This window comes from Anguilla rostrata, chromosome 11, assembly GCF_018555375.3.
Source record: "Anguilla rostrata isolate EN2019 chromosome 11, ASM1855537v3, whole genome shotgun sequence".
Taxonomy (NCBI): domain Eukaryota; kingdom Metazoa; phylum Chordata; class Actinopteri; order Anguilliformes; family Anguillidae; genus Anguilla; species Anguilla rostrata.
The window spans coordinates 3,519,312-3,543,407 of record NC_057943.1 but is presented as its reverse complement, the minus strand read 5'-3'; the positions used below and the strand labels follow the sequence as shown (position 1 = coordinate 3,543,407).

At 46.0% G+C, this 24,096-nt stretch overlaps 2 protein-coding genes across 3 annotated transcripts; both read left to right on the top strand.

Annotated features, from left to right (window-relative positions):
- Positions 1–440: 440 nt before the first annotated feature.
- cdk20 (cyclin dependent kinase 20) lies at positions 441–9,906 on the top strand. 2 transcript variants are annotated; one of them, XM_064300543.1, is made up of 8 exons: positions 441–837; positions 2,299–2,412; positions 2,775–2,963; positions 3,424–3,545; positions 3,964–4,026; positions 4,360–4,483; positions 4,988–5,143; positions 5,714–9,906. In XM_064300543.1, exons 1-8 carry the CDS (start codon positions 763–765, stop codon positions 5,903–5,905), a joined length of 1,035 nt encoding a protein of 344 aa, XP_064156613.1. In that variant the 5' UTR covers positions 441–762; the 3' UTR covers positions 5,906–9,906. The 2 variants fall into 2 exon arrangements, with proteins under 2 accessions (XP_064156613.1, XP_064156614.1); XM_064300544.1 differs by lacking the exon at positions 441–837 and adding an exon at positions 1,647–1,786.
- Positions 9,907–10,892: 986 nt separating this feature from the next.
- Positions 10,893–23,830, top strand: gata1b (GATA binding protein 1b). The gene is made up of 6 exons (XM_064300542.1): positions 10,893–11,117; positions 18,618–18,881; positions 19,682–20,170; positions 20,898–21,043; positions 21,501–21,626; positions 23,010–23,830. Exons 2-6 carry the CDS (start codon positions 18,680–18,682, stop codon positions 23,295–23,297), a joined length of 1,251 nt encoding a protein of 416 aa, XP_064156612.1. The 5' UTR covers positions 10,893–11,117; positions 18,618–18,679; the 3' UTR covers positions 23,298–23,830.
- Positions 23,831–24,096: the final 266 nt, after the last annotated feature.

Here is a 24,096-nt window from a genome sequence, read left to right as displayed (position 1 = left end):
TTGAAGCCAAATAAGCAAGGATTCTTGGGTGGCCTGATTTATAGAGTCGCCGTAGTTTCTCCATCACTGTGCTGTGGCACATCTTCCGCACTAGTTAGTCCTGAAAAAAAGGGTTCAACACCACTTCCACGAGCTGTTCATCAGCCATCAGACAGGATGGCTTCTTGTGCGGAGAAATGAGATTATCTGAGTGACAGCATTCGCACATCAATTTGAGAATTCCAGCAACTGCTGAAAGATGCATATACAGAGTGGGTTTTCTATAAGTAATCTGTACCAGCAGTTTAATTTAGGATATTTTTCTTTATTTTGTATTTTGATTTGGGCAGCTTTTACGAGTGATAACGGTCCGTAGAGCATTTCAACGAGCTGATTATCGGCTTCCGTCTGGCGCCTTTTTCTTACAAGCAGGAACAAAGCCTGTGACGTCAACGCGCCTGCGCAATGTCCGTTCTGGTTTAAGTTCGCTGCGTCGCTAGGATACAAGCTAATGGGGGTGTGATATGCAGTAAGCGTAGCCTACCTGGTAAAAGTATACAGGAGTGTGCGAACGCTGCTTCTCACTGCTTTCTGTCCAACAATGGGACTTGGAGAACTGCATCATCCTGGGTGCCTATCGAATGAAATGTGTAATCAGTTCAGCTCATGATCGGTCCAGACAGGATTAGGTTGCAGGCTGACCAGCTAATGACTGTTGTCGCTAATTTGCTGAACTGTGACTTCTAGTCGTTTGTTCGCTTGGGTATGTAACGCCAGTCGCTGATGGATCAATACAGCATTTTGGGTAGGATCGGGGAAGGGGCCCATGGCATCGTTTTTAAAGCCAAACATATCGAGGTAATGATATCGCTAGCCTTAGCTAAATACAACATAATGCTAATAAGTAATATCTGACGTTAGTCGCTGCTGTAGTTATTGTTGGCTGTGGAGCGGAGTAGTTTGCCTTATCCTAGGTATTAAAGGGTGGCTTAGCTCGCTACAGCGGATGAACGGTGTCAGAAGTTGGTGTCGGCCAATGTTTTAAAGGTCCTTTTTTCACTTTAGCAAGTGTCGAGTGCACTTTTTTAGTTATCTTGGACCCAGGTTACATTAACATCACTGCGATTAAAACAAATCGGCCTCTTAATTTTGATTCCAGTTGTGGGGGTACAGTTACGTAAGTTCGCTGCATCCAATTCGGTTACGTAAACGGACGTCGTCTGTGTACTGAGTGGTTCTCAAACTCGGTCCTGGGGGACCCCTGTGTATGATGGTTTTCATTCCAACCTTAACAGCAATCCCAGAATTTTAACAAGCTGTTAATTTTTCTTAATTAGATGCTTTTCATGTTTTAGAGCTGGGGTTCCAGAAAGGGCCAGTGCAGGTGCACACTCCTGATTCTACTAATCAATCACTAGAGTCATTGCTAAGCACCTTGATTAGTAGAATCAGGATCAGGTGTGTGCACCCACACTGGCCCTTTCTGGATAAGACTGGGGACCCCAGCTCTAAAACATGAAAAGCACCTAATTAAGAAAAATTAACAGCTTGTTAAAATTCTGGGATTGCTGTTGAGGTTGGAATGAAAACCAGCATACACAGGGGTCCCCCAGGACTGAGTTTGAGAACCACTGTAGTAACTGATCTACCACAGGCTATGAATTGCTTAAAACATGATGAATCCGTTTGGAATAAACTCTAAAACTACAGTAATTTCAGTTTATAACCTCTGGGATATCAGAATCAAGCCTTTCTGCTTGATTTTCACTCATCGTCTGAGGAAAGGTTGACATCTGACATTCCTCCCGTCAGTGTATACAGCAGTGGTGTCAAACTCGTTGCCATGGAGGGCCGTGTGTATGCAGGTTTTCATTCCAACCAATTAATGCTGCCTTAATTGAGTCCAATTACACATTCAGCCATATGTGTTTAACTGCATTGAAGCACAGAATATAAGAAAATTTTTATTTAGACAATGCGGGTCACCATAGACGTCGGGTCACCATTGTGCACAAACCTGCATCCCTAATTCAGCAAATAATTTAACTAATTATATAATCAAGATCTGAGGCTGGAATGAAAACCTGCATACACACGGCCCTCCATGGCAACGAGTTTGACACCACTGGTATACAGGATTATACATCCATAAAATATTTAATAATTGAATACCTTTAGAACTGTATAAAAAAAAAGACCTGAAGATTTTTTAAAATTAATCTAAGATGGTTAATCTCAATATCTGATATGATAAAAAGCTAACTGAAAGAATAAAACAGTTTGATTTGCTCAATTACAGATTATGTGTGTTTTGTGTAGACAGGAGAGACTGTGGCCCTGAAGAAAGTGGCCCTCAGAAAGCTGGAGGATGGCATCCCGAACCAGGCCTTGAGAGAGATTAAGGCCCTACAAGAGATAGAAGACAACCAGTATGTGAGTATTGGATCCAGTACCTGTTAAAAATATTTATTTTGTGGCTTTTCAGCATATCTGTATACAAAAAAAGGTCCAGGAAAAGTCCTGCTGTGTTTTTTCCACCCATGAACTCAGCCCAGCTGATTTCACTAATTAGTTCTGACCTCCGGGCTGAAGAATTGTGCTAATTAGCAAATCCAGGTGATTGGAACAAAATACTGGGGAGGACTTTTACTTTCTGAACCTGGATTTTCTACCTCTGTTTTTAAAGTATGTGCTATACCAGCAAAATACTGTACTGTTTTTTTTAAATTGTTGCATGTACTGTTCTTGTTTTGATTTCTCTAAGCGAGCTTTGTTCCTCTCCACATTTCTTTCAGGTGGTGAAACTGAAGAATGTCTTCCCCCACGGTACCGGCTTTGTGCTGGTGTTCGAGTACATGCTGTCTGACCTGTCCGAGGTCATCCGCAACTCCCAGCGACCCCTCACCGAGTCCCAGGTCAAAGGTTACATGATGATGCTGCTGAAGGGGGTGGCCTTCTGCCACGAGAACTCCATCATGCACCGGGTGAGACCGGCGCTTACATGTGCTTATGTGTTTGTGGCCATGCGCTTGTGCAGGGGGGTCCTCAAATCTTATCGGGTGAGACCAGCGCTTATGCGTGTTTGTGGCCATGCGCTTGTGCAGGGGGGTCCTCAAATCTTACCAGGTGAGACCAGCGCTTATGCGTGTTTGTATTCATGCGCTTGGGCGGGGGGGGTCCTCAAATCTTACCAGGTGAGACCGGCACTTATGATGCGCTTGTGCAAGGGGGGTCCTCAAATCTTACCGGGTGAGACAGGCACTTATGCCTGTTTGTAGCCATGGGTCCTCAAATCGTACGCACACACACACACACAAACACACAAGGCTTAAGGGCCTCACACTGCAGCTCTTTCAAAATGGTTTCCAAAACGTACTCAGCATGTCCCGTGAATTTCGGCTTCCCTCGCTGTGAGTAACACAAGCGCCCTGTTCATCTCCTTAGGACCTGAAACCAGCCAACCTTCTGATCAGCTCCACCGGTCACTTGAAGATCGCGGACTTCGGCCTGGCCAGGCTGTTCTCCAACGAGGGCCAGCGGCTCTACAGTCACCAGGTGGCCACCAGGTGTGTTCAGGTGGAACGTGTTCTGGGCAGAATGGAGCACTGCTCTGGGGTCTGGGTTGCTAAATTTCTTTCTGATCATGTCTGTCCCGCTCAGGATTATTAAAAATAACGGGATCAATAATTAAAAATATATGCATTTAATTATTATTATGAAGGATTATCAGGGCTGTTGCATTGTACAGATGTTTTGCCATAAATCTAGCGCATCTCGTGTAGAACAGCCAGTGACAATGCTTTTGCGAGCTTTGCATGCAGCCTTTAAACAGACTTTATTTTGAAATCGCTAGTTTATGGTATCACAGGAGTGATAAAAAACAGATTGCCTTCGAATTTTTATTTATCTGTCCCTTGGGTGTCAATAAAAAGTAAGCAGGACCATCTTAATTAGCAGATTTTTATTTTTTAACTTTTTCCACAGGTGGTATCGAGCACCAGAACTCCTGTATGGGGCCAGAAAGTACGATGAAGGTGTTGATCTCTGGTGTGTAGCCTGCTTTGTAAACGGTTATGTTTAAATGCTCAGTGTTTTATTAAATTCAACTGACAAGACACTACATTGCATTCCTGTTAATTTCCTGGCAACCACTGCATGTGCCACAGTGCTGGTGATAAGGGGGATGGGATCGCCTAGTTTCTTAGTACATCTAACTGTCCAGCAGATGGCGATAGTACGCCACTTACCACATTGGTCATGAAAAGAATAATGCATATGGAAATATACACATTATATTTTGCCCACAGCTTACTGTGCATGTAAGTGTTTCTATAGCACCAGTCTTTGCATTTCACCCTGTCTGCTTTGTTGTGATTGCAGGGCAGTGGGGTGTATTTTTGGGGAACTTTTGAATAATTCCCCGCTCTTCCCCGGGGAGAACGACATTGAGCAGCTGTGCTGTGTCCTGAGGGTCCTGGGGACGCCCAACCAGCAAGTGTGGCCGGTGAGCTCAGATCACTCACAGATAATACACACGAGACGCGGTGAGCTCAGATCACTCACAGATAATACACACGAGACCCGGTGAGCTCAGATCACTCACGGATAATACATACGAGAACCGGTGAGCTCAGATCACTCACAGATAATACACACGAGAACCGGTGAGCTCAGATCACTCACAGATAATACACACGAGAACCGGTGAGCTCAGATCACTCACAGATAATACAAGAACTGGTGAGCTCAGATCACTCACAGATAATACACACGAGACGCGGTGAACTCAGATCACTCACAGATAATACACACTAGCCTGTTGAGCTCACTCACAGATAATACACACGAGAACCGGTGAGCTCAGATCACTCACAGATAATACACACAAGACCTGGTGAGGTCAGATCACTCACAGATAATACACACATGTATCTAGTTTGCTCTGTCGGTCCATTACGGTTTCTCCCTTCCGTATTCCTCTCTTCATCCCCCTTTCTCCCGTGTCCAGGAGATCACCGAGCTGCCGGATTACAATAAGATCACCTTTAAGGAGAACCCCCCCATCCCGCTGGAGGAGATTGTTCCGGACACCTCCGCGCAGGCCGTGGACCTGCTGAAGAAGTTCCTGGTGTACCCGTCCAAACAGCGGATCAGAGCCAGTCAGGTGAGGGCTCAGTGGAGCTGCTCCCGGCTCTGTGAAAGGGAAGCTCTGTGAAGGAGGTGCACTGGGCTTTGTGAGAGACATGCTCTGGGCCCAGTGAGAGAGATGTATTGTGATGGAGCTGCTCTGGGCCCTATGAGAGAGATGCTCTGTGATGGAGCTGCTCTGGGCTTAGCGAGAGAGATGCTCTGTGATGGAGCTGCTCTGGGCCCTGTGCGAGAGATGCTCTGTGATGGAGCTGCTCTGGGCCCTGTGCGAGAGATGCTCTGTGATGGAGCTGCTCTGGGCCCTATGAGAGAGATGCTCTGTGATGGAGTTGCTCTGGGCCCTGTGCGAGAGATGCTCTGTGATGGAGCTGCTCTGGGCCCTATGAGAGAGATGCTCTGTGATGGAGATGCACTAGACTCTGTCTGAGACTTTGTCATTTATGCACTTCTCAAGAAAATGTATCTAAAATGTCAGATGGTGTAAATGTTTTGGGCTAAAACCATGAGAACCAGAAAGGGATGCGGCCCTCGTTTCCCACCTCTGCTGTAGAGAAATCCTAAAATCCTCTTCCCCCCTCTTTCCCAGGCTCTGCTGCACCCGTACTTCTTCACGGACCCCCTGCCGGCCCATCACTCTGAGCTCCCCATCCCTCAGCGCGGGGGAAAACGCAACCACCAGCGGCTGCAGCCCCCCTACGAGTTCTCAGTGGACCGGCCCCTGCACGAGAGCTTGGTGGATCCCGGACTGATCCAAGGGCACGCGTGGGGGTGTTTCTGACAGGCGTCCATGTTCATCCACAGCAAATATGCGTTTTAGTTGTTCTTGGGTGATATGGAAACACACAGTAGTCATTTAACGTAATTCTATCTTACTGTTTTGAAGCCTGAATATTCGAAATCGCTGCACTACGTTTTTTTTTTTTTCAGGATTTGAACATTCCGTGAAAGACACAACCATCAGTTCCTAAAAATGTGTAATTATGTTTCTCCTGGCCGTGTGTAATGCCAGATCTTCTGTTTGTGTTATTGGTGATTTTTCTCTGAAATGGCTTAACGCTCTAATTTGTGCAGTTGATCTAGATTTTTTCTTGGATATATATTTGAGTTAGTCTTGTCTAAAACCAAAAACAAACAAACAAAAAAAAAAAGACCAATAAGGAATGTTGCTTTCCAGGAAATGATTTGGGCACGCCTGGCTGTTTGTCAGAATCCAGCGGTGATGGCTGATTCTTGCGCGGTTATATCAACGATCGCCTCCGCTCCGATCCCTGGATTGCTGTGGTCTTTGCATCCCTGAGCAGATAACCGTTTTTTTTTTTTTTTTTTCCTTTAGAGACGCGCGACGCGCTGATAAGCTCGCCGTGGTCTGCCCAGCGAGAGTCGCGGAGCTGGGTAGGCCGACCGCGCGGCTGGCTCTGCTCGTTTCGACCGCGGTCGCGAGGCTCCTCTGCGCGGAGGGCGACAGTGACTCCCTCAGGGCGTGTCTCTGTCTGTTAAGGGCGTGGGCGCAGAAACAGTCGTGCCCAGTAAAAATTAAAAAAGAAAACTTAAAGTCTGTCGCATTTAAATTCTTTGTGCATTTGTGTTGTTTGATTCCCAGTGCTGCATGTGAAGTGTTTAAGTGTTTCTTGTGAAAGCTGAGAATTCGTGTGCGCTCTGAATCTTGCTGTGTTCTTTCCTCACTCTTGAACCTGTCTTGGCGGTTGTGGTTTTGAGGTCATTGATCAAGCTTTTTATTTAAAGGTTGTGAAACCTTTCCTCAGCAGAAATCTCTTCAGTTGTTTCACTCACGCACGTGCACACACACACGTACATATTCACTTTCTCACACACGCACACACACACACACACACACACGTACATATTCACTCTCACACACACACACACACCTACACACACACAGACACACACATGCATGCACACACTCACGCATGCACTTCAGCGGACACACATGCACAGACACACACATGCATGCACACACTCACGCATGTACTTAAGCGGACACACATGCACACGCATACACACACGCAAAAAAAACACACACACACTGTCATTGGTGATTGCTGAGAGGTTTGGTGTAGTATGTCTGGTGTTCACTCTGTTCCTGTGAATAAAACTATCTGGGGTAAAAATGGCTGCATGTGAATGAAGCTGAGAGATGAGTTTGACAGACAGGCAGCGCGCACTTACAGAGGAGAGATGGCGGGGTGGGGGGTGTTGAGGGGGGGGGGGGGAACGGAGACAGTGACAGAGGGCGTACGGCTGGGCAGAGCTCACAGTTGTGTTTGGGCATCCCAGAATGCCTCAGCAGGCTGTGTGTCGCAGAGATAAGGCTCTTTCACAGAAGCCTGTTTCTGCTGAACGTGAGGCCCTGAGCTTTGAGTGACCTCCAGCCCCAAACCCACACTGCCTGTCTTTCTGCCGTGTGTTTAATTCTCCTGTTTCTCTAAAATGCTCTTCAATTTTACAGTATTTCAATTTACAGTTTCACAGTTCTTTCAAAACGGTGTCGAAAGTAATGTAGAACAATGGTAATAACTAATTTCCTATAAATTAACAGGGTTTTACAGCTAAGTGGCAGTTTTTATGAGGATTTATACAGTTTTTTTCTGTTCGTTAAATGGGTTTTCACTGGAAGCAGCTGTTTCGGGAGTCATGACACAAGCTGGGTCATCTGTTCTTCCTGTCTCCAGTTCTGCGTATTAAAATTGGCCTGGTGAATCACACGCTCTCGCTCCCTTTCTGACAGTCAGGGCTGAGTGTGCATTTTTGGAGTTGTTTATGACGGTGTCACTTCGTGCCACAGCACCCCCCCTCCACCCCTAGCCCCCCCCCGTGTGTGTGTTGTACCGTGGGCATTCCATCACCCAGCCGATTTCACTTCGCTTTTTCGGCTATGTTTACAGACGTGGCGTGAAGAGAAGGTGGTGCTGGAGTGGAGCTCGTTTGCATTTCTTTGTCAGGGTAGTGTGCGTGGGACGCGGAGGAGAGGGCAGCTGTGGTGTGAGGGAGTGTGTGTGTGTGTGTGAGGGTGTGTGTGTGTGTGTGAGGGTGTGAGTGTGTGTGTGAGAGTGTATGTGAGGGTGTCTGTGTGTGTGCGCCTGACTGTGCGTGTGTTTGTGTGTGTGTGAGGGTGTATGCGAGTGTGTGTGTGTGTGTGAGGGTGTATGCGAGTGTGTGTGAGGGTGTGAGAGTGTGTGTTAGGGTGTATGTGAGGGTGTCTGTGTGTGTGTGTGCGTGTGTATGTGAGGGTGTCTGTATGTGTGTGCGCCTGCCTGTGCGTGTGTGTGTGTGAGGGTGTGTGTGTGTGTGTTCGCCTGCCTGTGTGTGTGTGTGAGTGTGTATGCGAGTGTGTATGTGTTTGCCTGCCTGTGTGTGTGTGTGAGTGTGCGTGTGTATGAGGGTGTGTGTGTGTGTGTGTTCGCCTGCCTGTGTGAGTGTGTGTGTGTGAGGGTGTGTGTATGCGAGTGTGTTGTGTTGTGTGTGTGTGTGTGTGAGTGTGTGTGTGTGTGTGTGTGTGTGTGTGTGTGTGTGTGTGTGAGTGTGCGTGTGTGTGTGTGTGTGAGAGGGTTCATGTGCACTGTGGGGAGTTTCTGCGCTCGTGTTTGTGTTCAGTGAGTGTCAGCCCGTCTGTCTCTCTCCTTTCGTTTTGATAACCCTTATCAGACGTCCCCAGCCACGTCCCTCGCCTTCTCCCTCGTCTTACAGACCTAACTGTACACACATCATCCCTCTCTTCTCTCCTCTCTCTTACCTCCTCACTTTCCTGCTGTGTAAAGTGAAGCAGGGGCATTTATCGCGTAAGTCCCCCCCCCACCCCCCCACAAATTTTGGACACAAACGCACAACTTAATTTAGCCTGCATTCCACAAAAGCTTACAGGGAAACACTCCACCGTTATCTTTCCACACGCAAAGGCAAGTCAGATTTGTTCGTCCCAGTTACTATTAATACCTCGGTTTCTTACAACTGTCTACTATGTGTTGTTGAGTTTTGGAACGTTTTGTGAAAAGCGTTGAATGCAACTACTCCAATAATATAAATGGACATGGATTTCCATTCAGGTGCGTGGTTTATAATCGAGTGTACGGCATTGGCTCAAATTAAGTCCAACTAGCTTGTTAAGTGTTAAGTTCGCTAACAATATTGAAATACGTGAGTCGCTCTTCAGGCCCGAAAACAATTTCAACGACAGGCGGACGTGATAAATCTTACGAATGTTGATAATCTGCATTTACATGGAAGTCAACTGTTGCATTTGGAGAATGAAAAAAAAAAAAAAACGCGTGGCGAAATTCAAATGTTGAAATTGAATCCCTGGGTTCTGAAGAAGGTGCCCACTCAACTGCCCGCTGCGCCGTCGTATATCAGTTACCAGTTCGGAGGTTCCTGTCCCCCTTTTTAGTTCCTTATTTCCCTGAAAACCGTAAACATACAAATGAGGAGGAAATGAAAGGTTGGGGGGGGAGGGAACTTTGCCTAGCAAATGACTTCCACAGTGCGGGTTCTGTCTGTCGCTCCCGTGGCTGTGCCAAGGCTGTATCTGCTGGCGTCATTGCTGCGCTTGTGGCATTTGCATTGGTTTTCCCCACCGCGGAGTGCAGCCGCAGTGAAGTGCTCCTCTTTGCATCTTTATTGGCTGTAAAATGCCAGGAGCGACCTTCTGAGGGAGCCTATGTGAACAGAGTTGAGAAACGAGTGGGAAAGAGTTTGTCTCTGGTTTTCCTTTTTGGAGAATTGATTATTTACCTATAAAACATGTAAAAGAACTGAGAGGAATATATTCTAGGCCAAAAAAGCATTATTATTATTAGTAATAATAATAATAATAGCTGACGTCTCAGCTCGTAATGAGCATGGTAAATGGACTGTATTTATATAGCGCTTTTATCCAAAGCTTTTGCAACTGATGCCTCTCATTCACCCATTCACACACTCACACTCACACCCTAACGGTGAAAGGCTGCCATGCAAGGTACCAATCAGCTCGTTGTGAGCAATTATGGGGTAGGTGTCTTGCTCAGGGACACTTCGACAGACCCAGGGCGGGGGATCGAACCGGCAACCCTCCTGAGCTATGTCGCCCCATGTGGGCAGTGCTCAACAGAATACACCACAAGACCCCCCCCCCCCCCGCGTTTGATGGTTTTTAAGTGAAATGTTTTATTGGACATTTAGAGGATTAAGAAGACAGACAACAGTGTGATATCGTAGTACCCAACGTGCACAGTAAAATGTCCTGTGTTAATTTATCTCTTAACAGAGTACATACTATGAGTCCAGTATATGCATACTCTGGAAGTATACGTCCATGCATACTCTGGAAGAGTTTATTTAACACCGATCATTTACTGTGTAACCCTCTGAGTGGTTGATGGATGAGATGATTTGAACCAATATACAACAAGCTCACGATGGATTCATACGTAAATGCATTAGCATCATTATCAAATTAGGAAGCTGAGGTTTGTGAAACTTTAGCCTTGCTAAATTCCATGCAATATAGGTCACTTGGTTGTTCTCACAATTTAAAACTTGAAGGATCTGTGTTCAAATGCCAATAACACACACTTCAGTTAAATTATGTAATTGGCTCACCAACTCATTTTAATTGTTTGTTAATCTTTGAGGGGGAGGATACGATAAAAGGTGTCCAAAATGTACCCCCCCCCAAAAAAAAAAAAACCATGAATGACATGTCACAGAAGAGGAGGTTCAAAGGGGCGTGTCCTTCATACAAAAAAAAAATGAAATTGACCCCCCGCCCCTCCAAACTCCCTGCCAGTCTTCTGTTCCTCCTAACCTCACTCTCCAGTCGCCCCCGTACCACAGCTCGGTCTCTGCTGAAGGGCACCCAGCTCATCGTCTTCCTCTCTCGCACCGTCCAACACCGCGCACAGCCCGGGCCTCCGCCTCACCTTTACCTGACCCTGGGACCGCGTACTGCTGCCGGACCCCGGAGAGACACCTGCCGTAGAGCCCGGAGACAGGTACGTGCCTCTCACCACCAGCACTTTGACACTGTCTCAGAGTCTGTCCTTTGCATTGATTATCCTGGAGAGGCTGATTAAGGGACTGAAGCACAAGAGCCTTACCCAGCTTCTGCCCTGTTTTTCAGGATTATTTTATTATACAGTCACAGGTCCAACACGAACAAAGAAAAAAATACATGATCCAAACCGTTTCTGTTGCTAGTTTAGTTGTTCAGCCGTTATATGTAATGTTCAGAGTAACATTTATCTGACGGGAACTGCAACAATCGCCTGTCCCAAAGAGAGTGATATTTGAAAATTGACTTTGATCTTCAATGTTCTTGAATATGCATGACATGCATTTTGTCTCGGGGAAGTAAATTTATTTATTTATTTATTGTTTCTTTAATTTATTAATGTATTATATTTTTTTGTTGTTGTGGAAGCTATACAAAGATTTCACTACATTGTACATAAAAGTGTGGAGACATTGCACATCTGCTATATTCTACACTGCAGATGATAATGCTGTTTGTAATTCCTGTAGTCTGTATTTAAACACTGTGTAAAAGAAGAATTTAATTCAAATAATTTTATTTATAATAGCATTAACCAAGTGGAGGCATTCATTATCAAAAAAAGATTAATTGTGAATCAAAAACAGTACTGTATTGGGTTAAAATATTTCAAATATGATAAAATGAATAGTCAAAAAATAGTTAAAATTCAATGTTGATGTTGCAAAATAAAGTTAAAGCTCAACTGGATTTGCTCAACATTTTTCTGTTTAACAAAGTACTGTCCTATTTCTGATATGGTCTGTTCTCCTGCCTCATATTAAGTACCGAGTTTGCGTCTCTGTCTCATACTTGTAATCTGTGCGCCTGCTGACTCTGGCCTACAGGGGGCAGCACTGGCTCTATCCCCCTGGGAATGGCTGCACATCTTCCCATGTTCTCTGTTGTGTGCTGTATATCGCAGTGACGCAAAAAGCGACGTACTCGCTGTATCAGGGGTGTCCAAACTCACCCGATATAGGGCCAGATGTGGGTGCAGATTTTTGTTTTAGCCCAGCACTAAGACCCCTGACTCTACTTACCCTGGTCTTGACCGGGTGTTGTAGTGATGAGGGCTAAAACAAAAACCTGCACCCACACTGACCCTTTTTGGATAAGATTGGACACCCCTGCACTTGATGAAGAGTGTGCAATGGAAAAATCTAATTGGTTCTGTTTTTTAACCAGCTTGAACCAATTCTATCTTCCTTCATGCCATGTAAATGATTATTGACAAGCTTTCTTGATTTAAATACTTAGTTCTCAAAATGGACTCCAGACTAAACCCTACTGAAGTCCTGCCACACTGCAATGAAGAAAGTGGCGACATGTAACAGGGAAATCATAACCACTGGTACTGCTGTCCACATTGCTGCTGTAAGAGTAACTTACTCTACAGTCATATCACTCAGAACAGGAATACCGGAACATGTTTATTATCTGCTTTTTCTTCTCTCCAGTGACATAGTCATCTAAATGATCTCAGCCTAATGCTAAAGTTATTTAAGAATTAGAATTTGAATGCAAATAATTCCTTAACATCTCTTGTCTTTGAGTAAATAGGAAAAAACAGCTTGCTGTAACATAATGACATTAGAAAGACTATTTTCCACAATGAACACAGTTATATTTCATAACAATAGTGATCATACATAGAGGGCGGCATGACGATGCTCGAGCAGCAGTGCCATTTTATTGCTTTAAACTGTGGTGTTGGCTCAAAGTGCCTTCACAGAGAAGTCAGTGGAACTCACGCTATTGCAAGCTGGTCCTTCACAGAGAAGTCAGTGGAACTCGCGCTATTGCAGGCTGGTCCTTCACAGAGTCGTCAGTGGAACTCGCGCTATTGAGGGTTAGGCCTTCACAGAGACGTCAAGGGAACTCCTGCTATTGAAGGCTGGGCCTTCACAGAGACGTCAGGGGAAACTCACACTATTGATGGCTAGGCCTTCACGGAGACTTAGGGGAATTTGCGCTATTGAGTGGCTAGGCTTCACAGGGGACTTTCAGGGAATTTGCGCTATTGAGGCTGGCCTTCACAGAGACGTCAGGGAACTGCGCTATTGAAGGTGGGCCTTCACAGAGACTTCAGGGGAATTTGCGCTATTGAGGCTGGGCCTTCACAGAGACTTCAGGGGAATTTGCGCTATTGAGGGCTGGGCCTTCACAGAGATGTCAGGGGAACTTGCGCTATTGAGGGCTGGGCCTTCACAAAGACGTCAGGTGAACTCATGCTATTGATGGCTGGGCCTTCACAGAGACGTCAGGGGAACTCCTGCTATTGAAGGCTGGGTCTTCACAGAGACGTCAGGGGAACTCATGCTATTGATGGCTACGCCTTCACAGAGACTATAGGGGAATTTGCGCTATTGAGGGCTAGGCCTTCACAGAGACGTCAGGGGAATTTGCGCTATTGAAGGCTGGGCCTTCACAGAGACGTCAGGGGAATTTGCGCTATTGAAGGCTGGGCCTTCACAGAGACTTCAGGGGAATTTGCGCTATTGAAGGCTGGGCCTTCACAGAGACTTCAGGGGAATTTGCGCTATTGAGGGCTGGGCCTTCACAGAGATGTCAGGGGAACTTGCGCTATTGAGGGCTGGGCCTTCACAGAGACGTCAGGTGAACTCATGCTATTGATGGCTGGGCCTTCACAGAGACTTCAGGGGAACTCGCGCTATTGAAGGCTGCTGGGTCATGCCTCACCCTGTGGACTAATGGGCTGCGTGGGCTGCGTGGGCTGCGTGGGCTGCATGAGCTGCGTGAGCTGCGTGGGCTGCGTGAGCTGCGTGAGCTGCGTGGGCTGCGTGGGCTGCATGAGCTGCGTGAGCTGCGTGGGCTGCGTGGGCTGCGTGAGCTGCGTGAGCTGCGTGGGCTGCGTGAGCTGCGTGAGCTGCGTGGGCTGCGTGAGCTGCGTGAGCTGCGTGGGCTGCGTGGGCTGCATGAGCTGCGTGAGCTGCGTGGGCTGCGTGAGCTGCGTGAGCTGCGTGGGCTGCGTGGGCTGCGTGAGCTGCAAAGCAGATCTCTTCTCTCCTTCGTTCCTCGGAAAGACATCATGCAAATTCATGTGACCCCATTCCCCCTCGCTTCCCCCCCCACACACACACACACACGCACACACACACACTTCCTTAACAGTCTGTACGGTCTGCACCAAACAGGTCAGGGCTCCACTGAAATGCAATAAACATTTTGGAGCCATTTTAAAATTTATTTTGCCGTGTTGAAATTTCAAAAACTTCAAAAGCTCGTCTCATCTTACTCCACAAAGAACCCCTGTGATACAACGCGGCACTGGCATCTCAACTCAAATCAACTGCACGAGCCATTGCTAGGGCCAATTTTTCATTTTTTCTGATCTGGTCATGTAGCTGGTTATTCGGGTGAAATGTGGTACATGTCTGCAGTTGCTGTGGCTGAACTCTTTGCAGGGTAATTATGGATCCTGAAGTGGCACGTGCTAGTAATTTTTAATTTTTTAATTTTTTAAAGAGACCAATATATTTCAAATGCAAAAACCAGTAATGTAATGATCAAAGATTATTGGATCTGTCAGTGGTGCTGTTAGTGGAACATAACGTGTGTACGAATGAATCCATACAAATGCATAAGTAAAAAAAAATATATATATATTAAATAAAATAAATGAATGCTTAAGGGTGGTTGTTTAAAGGGGACAGGTATACAGTATGTGAATCTTTTGGGCCAAATACAAACAATAAAGCAGTTTTCATTACTTCCTGTACAGCTCCTGTTCTATTTAGATTATTGAACGCCACAAAACCCCAAAATACACGGCAATGCATTTGTATTAAACTCAACAGAGCAGCATGAGTCGCCTGCAGTCAGTCACCTGAGTAAAGTAATTACTGTAAGTCAGCACTCTCTGCTTACTTATATTCTACACAATCCTCACATGAGGAAATATGATACTCAAAAAATACCGTCAGGGTATTTTCAGGGACTGGCGTGCTTGGACGATCAAAGGAACCAGTCAAGCTTTTCAATGAAGATGTATTTGTATATTATTCAATTTACAAAAATAGAATATTTCTATTTTTGTGTTAGTTTTTCTTTGATGTTTCATGCTGTGAAATGTGTTTGCCTTTTATTTTTGAGAACCGTGTGAAGTTTGGAAAGTTTTGTGCTATTGAATCTGCATAGGATATGGACCAAGTATTTATAGAATTTGGACACCTGTTGAATCTGTTATTTTAAACCCATTTCAAATGCACAATAAATTATTGAGACTAAAACTGTTTAACAATATGTGATTTAGAGAAACCGGGGAGGGCTAAGATCTATTAATCAATAATAATGTATTATAAATTAATTATAGAGAAACTTTTATAGAAAGTTCAGCAGCCCAAAGTGCTTCTTTATACCTCAAAATTGGAACAACTATAAAATTAATAATAGTCACCTAAAGGCATTATTTAAAATGTGACATGCTTAAGTTCACACAGTTCACACTATAATATATACTATTGATGTTGGGTTTTTAATATCTGTAAACAATGCGTTCTAAAGTTTAGTGTAAAATAAGAAAAATTCTTCTCCACTATCCTGTATTTAATTTATTGAACACAGCGCAAGCTAGATGGCTCATCATAGATTTCTAGGTAAGACTAGGAGATGCTTTTGCACTATAACATGTAGAATTCATACACTCAAGACATTTTAATCAAACAATGTAATTTGTTTAAATTTAACTTGCGATGACCCAGAATACAGTGTTTGCCAGACCAGAAATACTTGCAAGATCTGCACTTCTATAAGGACCAGCGTCTCTAAATATAAGCAATACCACACATTTAATTACCACACAAAGACACAAACAAATGTACAGTGCTGAGTCATGAGAGTGGGTGAGGGAGAAGTTCAGTGGGTAAGGTGGAGTTCAATTCAGCAAACTTATAAGAGCGTTCAGCACACTTATAAGAGGGTTTAGCATACTTATAAGAGGATTCAGCACACATATAAGAGCGTTCTGCACAATTACAAGAGCGCTCAGCACACTTATAAGAGCATTCAGCACTATTATAAGTGTTCAGCACAATCAGTAGAGTATGTTGAAAAGCAGCTGACATAGTTTCTTGGAGGAGGTGGAGGAGAAGGATGCATATGCACAATTTTGAAGCCATTTCACAGATTTAAAAAATATATGTATTATTTGATGAGTGTGTGATACTCCTGGTTTGTGGATAAATACTAGTTTGGAACCAGGAAGTTCCAGGTGACTGTGGAAGATAATAACACTCCTGTTTTGCTTTGTAACAGCATTTCATTTAGTACGGCTTATTCATACAGGCTGTAGCAGGCTCCAGTGATTGCATGTGACATGTGATGTGTGTTCGCAGCTGCATGCGTGACCAGTTTAAATTCTCCAGAATCTGACCTTGAGAATGTTCCATTCTGCCCCCAGTGACTCAGATTGAGAAATCCTCTAATACTCGACTTCTATTAATCAGATGAGGCCATGTCTCCCCCCCTCTGGTTCCTGTCACCGTATTTATGATAATAATTCTCTGCCTCTATCTGGTTCTTTCAAACCCTATCGGACTTCTGACGTTCTCCTTATCGAAAGTGAATAAACATATCTCAAGCTAGATACGTGTTGTCTCTGTAAAGTTGTTATTGCACTGTCATTGACTTGCTTCTGTTTGTACGTGTGGTGATTTGTGTGTCTGCGTGAACTGGTGTACACATTCACGGATGAATGTGCTTGTGTTTGTTAACTTTTTATTTGTTTTAAAATTTGAAATTGTAGTTTATTTTGTATACTTGTAGGACTCTGAAAAGATACATGAAAAGAAAGACTAGCTTTTTTAAAATCTCATTTCAACCTAAAAGGCATACATAAGGATATGCATTCACAAAAAATACTGAATGTCTAGCTTTTAAAAAATGTATTTATTTATTTTGTTTTAGTTCCTTTCAACCTTACAAGAATACATACAGGATATATGTTCACACATAAATGTTTTAAGTTGAATACTTGGCATGGCTGTAATTACCACTTCATCTAATGGCCTTGGCATTTCTGTGAAAGAGGATTAGCGAAACCTGTAGTGTTATGTGTTATGTGACTCCACATCAATCAGCCATTTCTGTTGCTTTCTGTTGTGGTCTTTTAATTTTCATTCCTATTTTTAGCGGAAATGAATTTTCTGGTGATAAGAATTCTGTGACAAGAATGGAATTCTGTGTTTCCATTCTCAGATATCTCAGTGTAGTGACTAAATACAATACAAGTACCTAAATATAAAGATAAACAAAACTTTATATTTATATAATGGTCAAGAGTAGTTTACTTCCTTCTTTAACTGAACATGTAAGTTGAGTTCAGTTTACATTTCAGATTCAAAGACTGGATAAAAATGAATAAAAAAAACAAAAAAAAAAAACAACTACTGCCAAATAAGTAGACAATGTGAATGATTGGATGAAAAAGAGCATACATATTTAATTCCACAATGGCTTCTCTGAATCCATTGCTATTTGTTTTGTTGTTGACACAGAGACTGTACCGACAGCAGAGGCCCCTCCTCTCATTGTCCTGATTGGTCTGTTGTTGACACCGCGGCTGTATTGACAGCAGAGGCTCCTCCCCTTATTGTCCTGATTGGTCTGTTGTTGACACAGGGACTGTATTGACAGTGGAGGCCCCTCCCCTTGTTGTTCTGATTGGTTTGTTGTTGACACAGGGACTGTACTGACAGCTGAGGCCCCTCCCCTCATTGTCCTGATTGGTTTGTTGTTGACACAGGGACTGTACTGACAAGCAGATGCCCCGGCCCTCATTGTCCTGATTGGTTTGTTGTTGACACAGAGGCCCCTCCCCTCATTGTCCTGATTGGTTTGTTGTTGACACAGAGGCCCCTCCCCTCATTGTCCTGATTGGTTTGTTGTTGACACAGAGGCCCCTCCCCTCATTGTCCTGATTGGTTTGTTGTTGACACAGAGGCCCCTCCCCATTGTCATGATTGGTTTGTTGTTGACACAGAGGCCCCTCCCCTCATTGTCCTGATTGGTTTGTTGTTGACACAGGGACTGTACTGACAGCAGAGGCCCCTCCCCTCATTGTCCTGATTGGTTTGTTGTTGACACAGGGACTGTACTGACGCAGAAGCCCCTCCCCTCATTGTCCTGATTGGTTTGTTGTTGACACAGGGACTGTACTGACAGCAGAGGCCCCTCCCCTCATTGTCCTGATTGGTTTGTTGTTGACACAGGGACTGTACTGACAGCAGAGGCCCCTCCCCTCATTGCCCTGATTGGTTTGTTGTTGACACAGGGACTGTACTGACAGCAGAGGCCCCTCTCCTCATTGCCCTGATTGGTTTGTTGTTGACACAGGGACTGTACTGACAGCAGAGGCCCCTCCCCTCATTGCCCTGATTGGTTTGTTGTTGACACAGAGGCCCCTCCCCTCATTGTCCTGATTGGTTTGTTGTTGACACAGGGACTGTACTGACAGCAGAGGCCCCTCCTCACCTCGTCCCGACGCAGTGACCCTCAGTGGCCATGGAGGATTCATCTGAGCAGTCGCGCTGGGTGTCCCCGGCCGTGATTGGACCTGAGGCCGGCTTCTCCGCGGAGGCGGGCCTGTTGCCTCCGGCCGAGGAGGAGGAGGGTCTCTACTCCGAGTCGGACTTCACCGGTCTGCCGTCCTACTTCCCCAGCCCCAGCCGCAGCCGAGCCGTCCCGAACTACAGGCACAGCCCAGGTCTGAGCCAGAACCAGAACCCTGCCCCGACCAGTCAGCCAGCCGTACGCTCTCAGGAAAAAAGCCTTCTCTGGCTTGTATTCATAGGGGAACCCTGTTTGGTTCTTTATTGAATCCTGTATGGTCAGTGTGAAAAGTGTGAAAGCTTCTATTTTGCCTGATAAAGAACCCTCAAACTAGACAGGGTTCCTCTATGAGGAGCCTTTTGGAACCCTTTTATCTGAGAGTGTACACTGTAAGAAAAAAAGGATTCTGAAAGTTCTTTGGCTTGTCATAGGGTTTGAATTATGGGGGAGCTAGGGGACGCTGAGCGCCACCCCAAAAAACACCTGACCACCCCACTCATCCCATCTATCTGCGATCTCACAGACCCCCTCTCCAAAGCCTGAGTGTAATTCAAATCCGGGCTTGTCTCCAAAGGGGAACCCTTTTTAGTTCTTTATAGAACCCTGTATGGTTGGTGTAAGAAGTGTAAAAACTCCCAGATCGAACCATTTCGCCTGACAAAGATATAAGAGTTCCTCCATGGACACACAGGGAAGTCTTTCTGGGACCTTTTCTTCTGAGAATATGATTACTAATAATAATGCAAATTTTAGTCATGTTTGCGGGAAACTCCTTCCCTCTGCTATTCTGTTTCAGAATTCTGTTTGTTTTTGGTCAGTTGACTGACTCTTATGAGGCCGCCAGTCTGAAGGCCAAAGCTGAAGCACAGCCGCAGATGTATGCAGGATGGGTGTTAACAACACGCCCCCCCCCGTTCACACCCGTGTGACCTGGTCTCTCTCTGTCCCTCTCAGTTCGCCAGGTCTACTCCTCCTCCTTCCTCAACAACATCCCGTGGCTGGATGGCACTGGAGGCCCCGCCCTCAGCTCCCCCTACACCCCGCCTCCTTCCTCCTGGCCCAGCAGCCCTTTCGGGAAGGCACCCATGCACCCCAGCACCTCCTCCTCCCTCTACCCACCGGTGGCCACCTCCTCCTTCACGTCCCCCAGGGACGGGGGCCCGTCCCCGGGCCTGGACGCCAAGGACAGCCTCAGGCTCCAGGAGGCCCTGAAGGGCGAGAGGCTGAGCCCTCTGGAAGGGGCGGGGAGCAGCTTCCTGACCCTGAGCTCCGCTGCCGGGGGGGTCTACCCTCCCCACTCGCATTCGCTGGGGCACTACAACTCCTACATGGCCTCCCAGCAGGACTACAACGCAGCGGCCCTCTACTCCACCCCGGGGGGGTGGGCCACGCCCTCCTCCTACTCCCCAAAACTGCGTAACAAGATGAGGCTCTCGCCACCAGGTCAGGAATCTCCTCCTGGCACTTCGCTGTCCTCTGAGTATTTATGTCCTTATACTCAGTGGTGGAAAGTCCAGGTGTCAGAAAGTAGAAGTCCTACCATGTGTTTCATCCACCCATGAACTTCAGCCAGCTGATTTCACTAATTAGTTCTGCCCCTCTGGCTGGAGAATTGTTCTAATTAGCAAATCCAGGTGGTTGGAGTAAAGCACTGGGATGGACTTTTACTTTGTGAACCTGGATTTTCTACCGTTGCTTGTACTCCATGAGAGATATTGGGCCTCATTCACAAAACTTTTCGTAAATTGTTCTTACTTTTGTTCTTAAAAATGCTCCTACAAAATAAAAACAATATGAAATTCATGACACATGTGCAGATTTTTGTTTTTGTGCATATCCCACGTATATGACATGATGAATGCTGGCTGAAATCCTGTTCATGTGATTTGCATTAGTATACGGCCATGAACAAATACAGATAAGAAAAAAAAGATGAATGCCAAAATGTTCTTAGAAACGTTCTTACGTGCAGTTTACGACCGAATTTGATCGTACGCATGTTTTTTTTTTTTGTCAATGAGGCCCAGAAAACTCTGTGTGTAGCCTAAGACTTCTTTTCTAACGGTAGTTGAGTACAGCGTGAGGCTATCTGATGTCTGAGTGCTGGAGCGACCGGGCTTGTGGTTTTTTTTCTGACTGTGACCCCCCCCCCCCGTGTTTGGCGACGCAGAGGCACGGGAATGCGTGAACTGTGGCGCCACGGCCACCCCTCTGTGGCGTCGGGATGGAACGGGCCACTACCTGTGCAACGCCTGCGGGCTGTACCACAAGATGAACGGCCAGAATCGACCGCTCATCCGGCCGAAGAAGAGGCTGGTACGTGCCCGCGGCAGGAGGGGATGGGGGACGGGGGGATAGGGGGATAGGAGATGGGGGATGGGGGATAGGGGGATAGGGGGATGGGGGATGGGGGGATGGGGGATAGGGAGATGGGAGATGGGGGATGGGGGATAGGGGCACTGGAAAGGCTGAAAACTTGTCCTGTAACGTTTTTCAACTTTAACTGAAAAGTAAATAATGATAAACATCTGAACTTGTTTTAAGGATACCGGAGAAAACCACCTCGATAACAAAGGAAGCTCCTAAAATTAAGAGGACCCGCTATAAATAAAGTCATACTTTGGGGGGGGTGGGAGCAGGGTGAAGGGGAGTGTGGTGTCGTGTGTAGTGCAGTGGGAACTGTATTAATTAATTCTGCCTAAAATAATGTAATTTCTTCTTAATGCAAGTATGATTTTTTTCCACATTTGTTTTTTGTCTTGGGCGCGGGCAGATTGTCAGCAAGAGGGCGGGCACGCAGTGCGCCAACTGCCACACCAGCACCACCACGCTGTGGAGACGGAATGCCAGCGGAGAGCCCGTGTGCAACGCGTGTGGGCTCTACTTCAAACTGCACAATGTGAGTACAAATGGGGCCTACTATCAAACTGGAGGTGAGTACAGGGGGGGCTTACTTCAATGCAGGAACGTGAGTTACAGCGGCCTACTTCAAAACTGCGAGCTGAGTCACAGTGGGCGCGGCAGTATTTCAAACGGCGGGCACGCAGTGCACTGCACAAGCACTACCGCTTCGAAACTGCGCAAGCTGAGTACGCGTGGGGCTCTACTTCAAACTGTGCAACGTGAGTACGGGGGACTACTTCAAACTGCACAGCATGAGTACAGGGGCTCTACTTCAAACTGCACAGCGTGAGTACAGGGGGCCTACTTCAAACTGCACAGCGTGAGTACGGGGGGCCTACTTCAAACTGCGCAGCGTGAGTACAGGGGGCCTACTTCAAACTGCACAGCGTGAGTACGGGGGGCCTAATTCAAACTGCGCAGCGTGAGTACGGGGGGCCTACTTCAAACTGCGCAACGTGAGTACGGGGGGCCTACTCTCCCGCTCAGCTTATCTCGCGCTAGCGGAGGAAGACACCCGCCGCTGTTTCAGTCGTCAGCTCTGCTGTTGGGTTTGTCTGTGGAGCCATGCAGGCAACGGCTCACAGGTACCCAGTCCGCCTCAGGTGTGTCTGTGATCTTATCCCAAAAGGGCCGGTGTGGGTGCAGGTTTTTACTTTAGCTCGGTGCAGTGATGCCCGATTCAACCAGTTAACCAGTCATGGTCTTCGGACAAGACCTTGGTCAGTAGAATCAGGTGTCTTAGTGCTGGGCTAAAACAAAAACCTGCACCCACACTGGACGTTTTCAGATAAAATTGGACAGCCCTGGTCTATCGGAATCACAGGCAATACATTTGACAAGAAAGCAATATTTCTGGTTGTCCGATTAATTTTTTAAGGGCAACTTCTTACCCAGTCCATTCATAAGGAGGTCTCTCTCTATTCTTGTTGTCTTTCTGTGCGCTTTGTTGAGCCTGATCCGTCTTCATTCCGCACAAAGCGGTGCATTTGGTGTGGCAAACAAAGCCACAAAGTTGACTCTCTGGTCAATCTATTTTTTTTTGTGTGAATCTACAAGTAATCAAAGCATACAGTAATTGAAAGAAAGCGACCAGCTCTTCCCTACACATACAGGCTGTTTCAGTGATGGCACAACACAAAACCATTCATTTAAGGCAGTCTCTAATGCAACCTAACACTGGGAATGCTTTTTTGGAGTGTTTTTTTTCACACTTCTATGTTCTAGAACTCCGTTGCTTTCAGTTGCCAGTAGCGATTGTTACATCAGCAACGGAATGTTCACATAAGAACATTCCAGTCACACATTTTTTTGTGAACTCGCAACCTGAAGGTTTTAAATCCTCCCTCTGCCCCCCCCCCCAACCCCCCACCCCCCTCAGGTGAACAGGCCGCTCACCATGAAGAAGGACGGCATCCAGACGCGGAACCGCAAGGTGTCCAGCAAGAACAAGAAGGGGAAGAAGAGCGGGGCGGTGGACCTGTACGTGGACCCCTCCCGGGGCCCGATGTCTGACCCCCACACGGGCCCCTACTCCCTGGGCACGGCCCCCCTGCTTTCATACGGCCACGGGCAGCACTTACTGCCCCAGTCCCCCCCCCTCTACCCCTCTGCCACGCTGCCCTACTCCTACCACCCCACCTCTGGCATGGTGCCCACGCTGGTGTAGGACAGTGAAACGTTCCGTGTTAATTCAGCTCTAACAGGGTGTATGTGAGTCTAGTCTGGCCTCTCAGAGTAAACAGTGAATGTTTTACTGCGCAAGGCTAATGCTGGCTGATACGCGTGTACATATGCAAACGTGAACATTGGCATGAGCGCATTTTCACACGTGCACACAGACGCACACGGTAGAGGAGAGCAAGACTGAAAAAAAAAAAAAAATTATTTTTTAAAGCACCGACTCAAATGCTTCGCTGTAATATTCAGGTATAATGTCAATATCACAGGTAAAACCAAATAAGATGTACTGGACACTATAAATGTATTTTTTCAGTAAGTAAATAAATGCCTTTTTATGTGGTGTGTTTTCTATAGCCTGTATTTTGCAACAAAAAAAGGTGAAGACTGTACATATGCTATGTTGTTAAACATTTTGTAAGCGTTTGTGAAAATTTTAACCTGTTCTCTTCTCTGGTTTTCTGACTGCTGTGCATTGACACTTGTTTAAATACATTCAAATAAATGCTTTTTTTAATACAATTTGCAAAGTGAATGAGCTTTATTAAGTAATGGGGAAAATGCCACGTCCATTTGCGGGAGTTTATCCCAAAGTTGGGGTTTACCACAAACCTATAGCAAATGTAGAGTTTGCAAGCCAAAGCCTGGTGCTGCTGAAGTTAGAATATACATTAGTCTTCTCTTGCCCTTGTTTTCAACATCCCTCCCAGAAAAGCAAATTAAAGGAAATGTGCATTGATTTTAGAATCCATAATTTATCCCGTTCTCTGAGCAAAAGATTTGTGAGG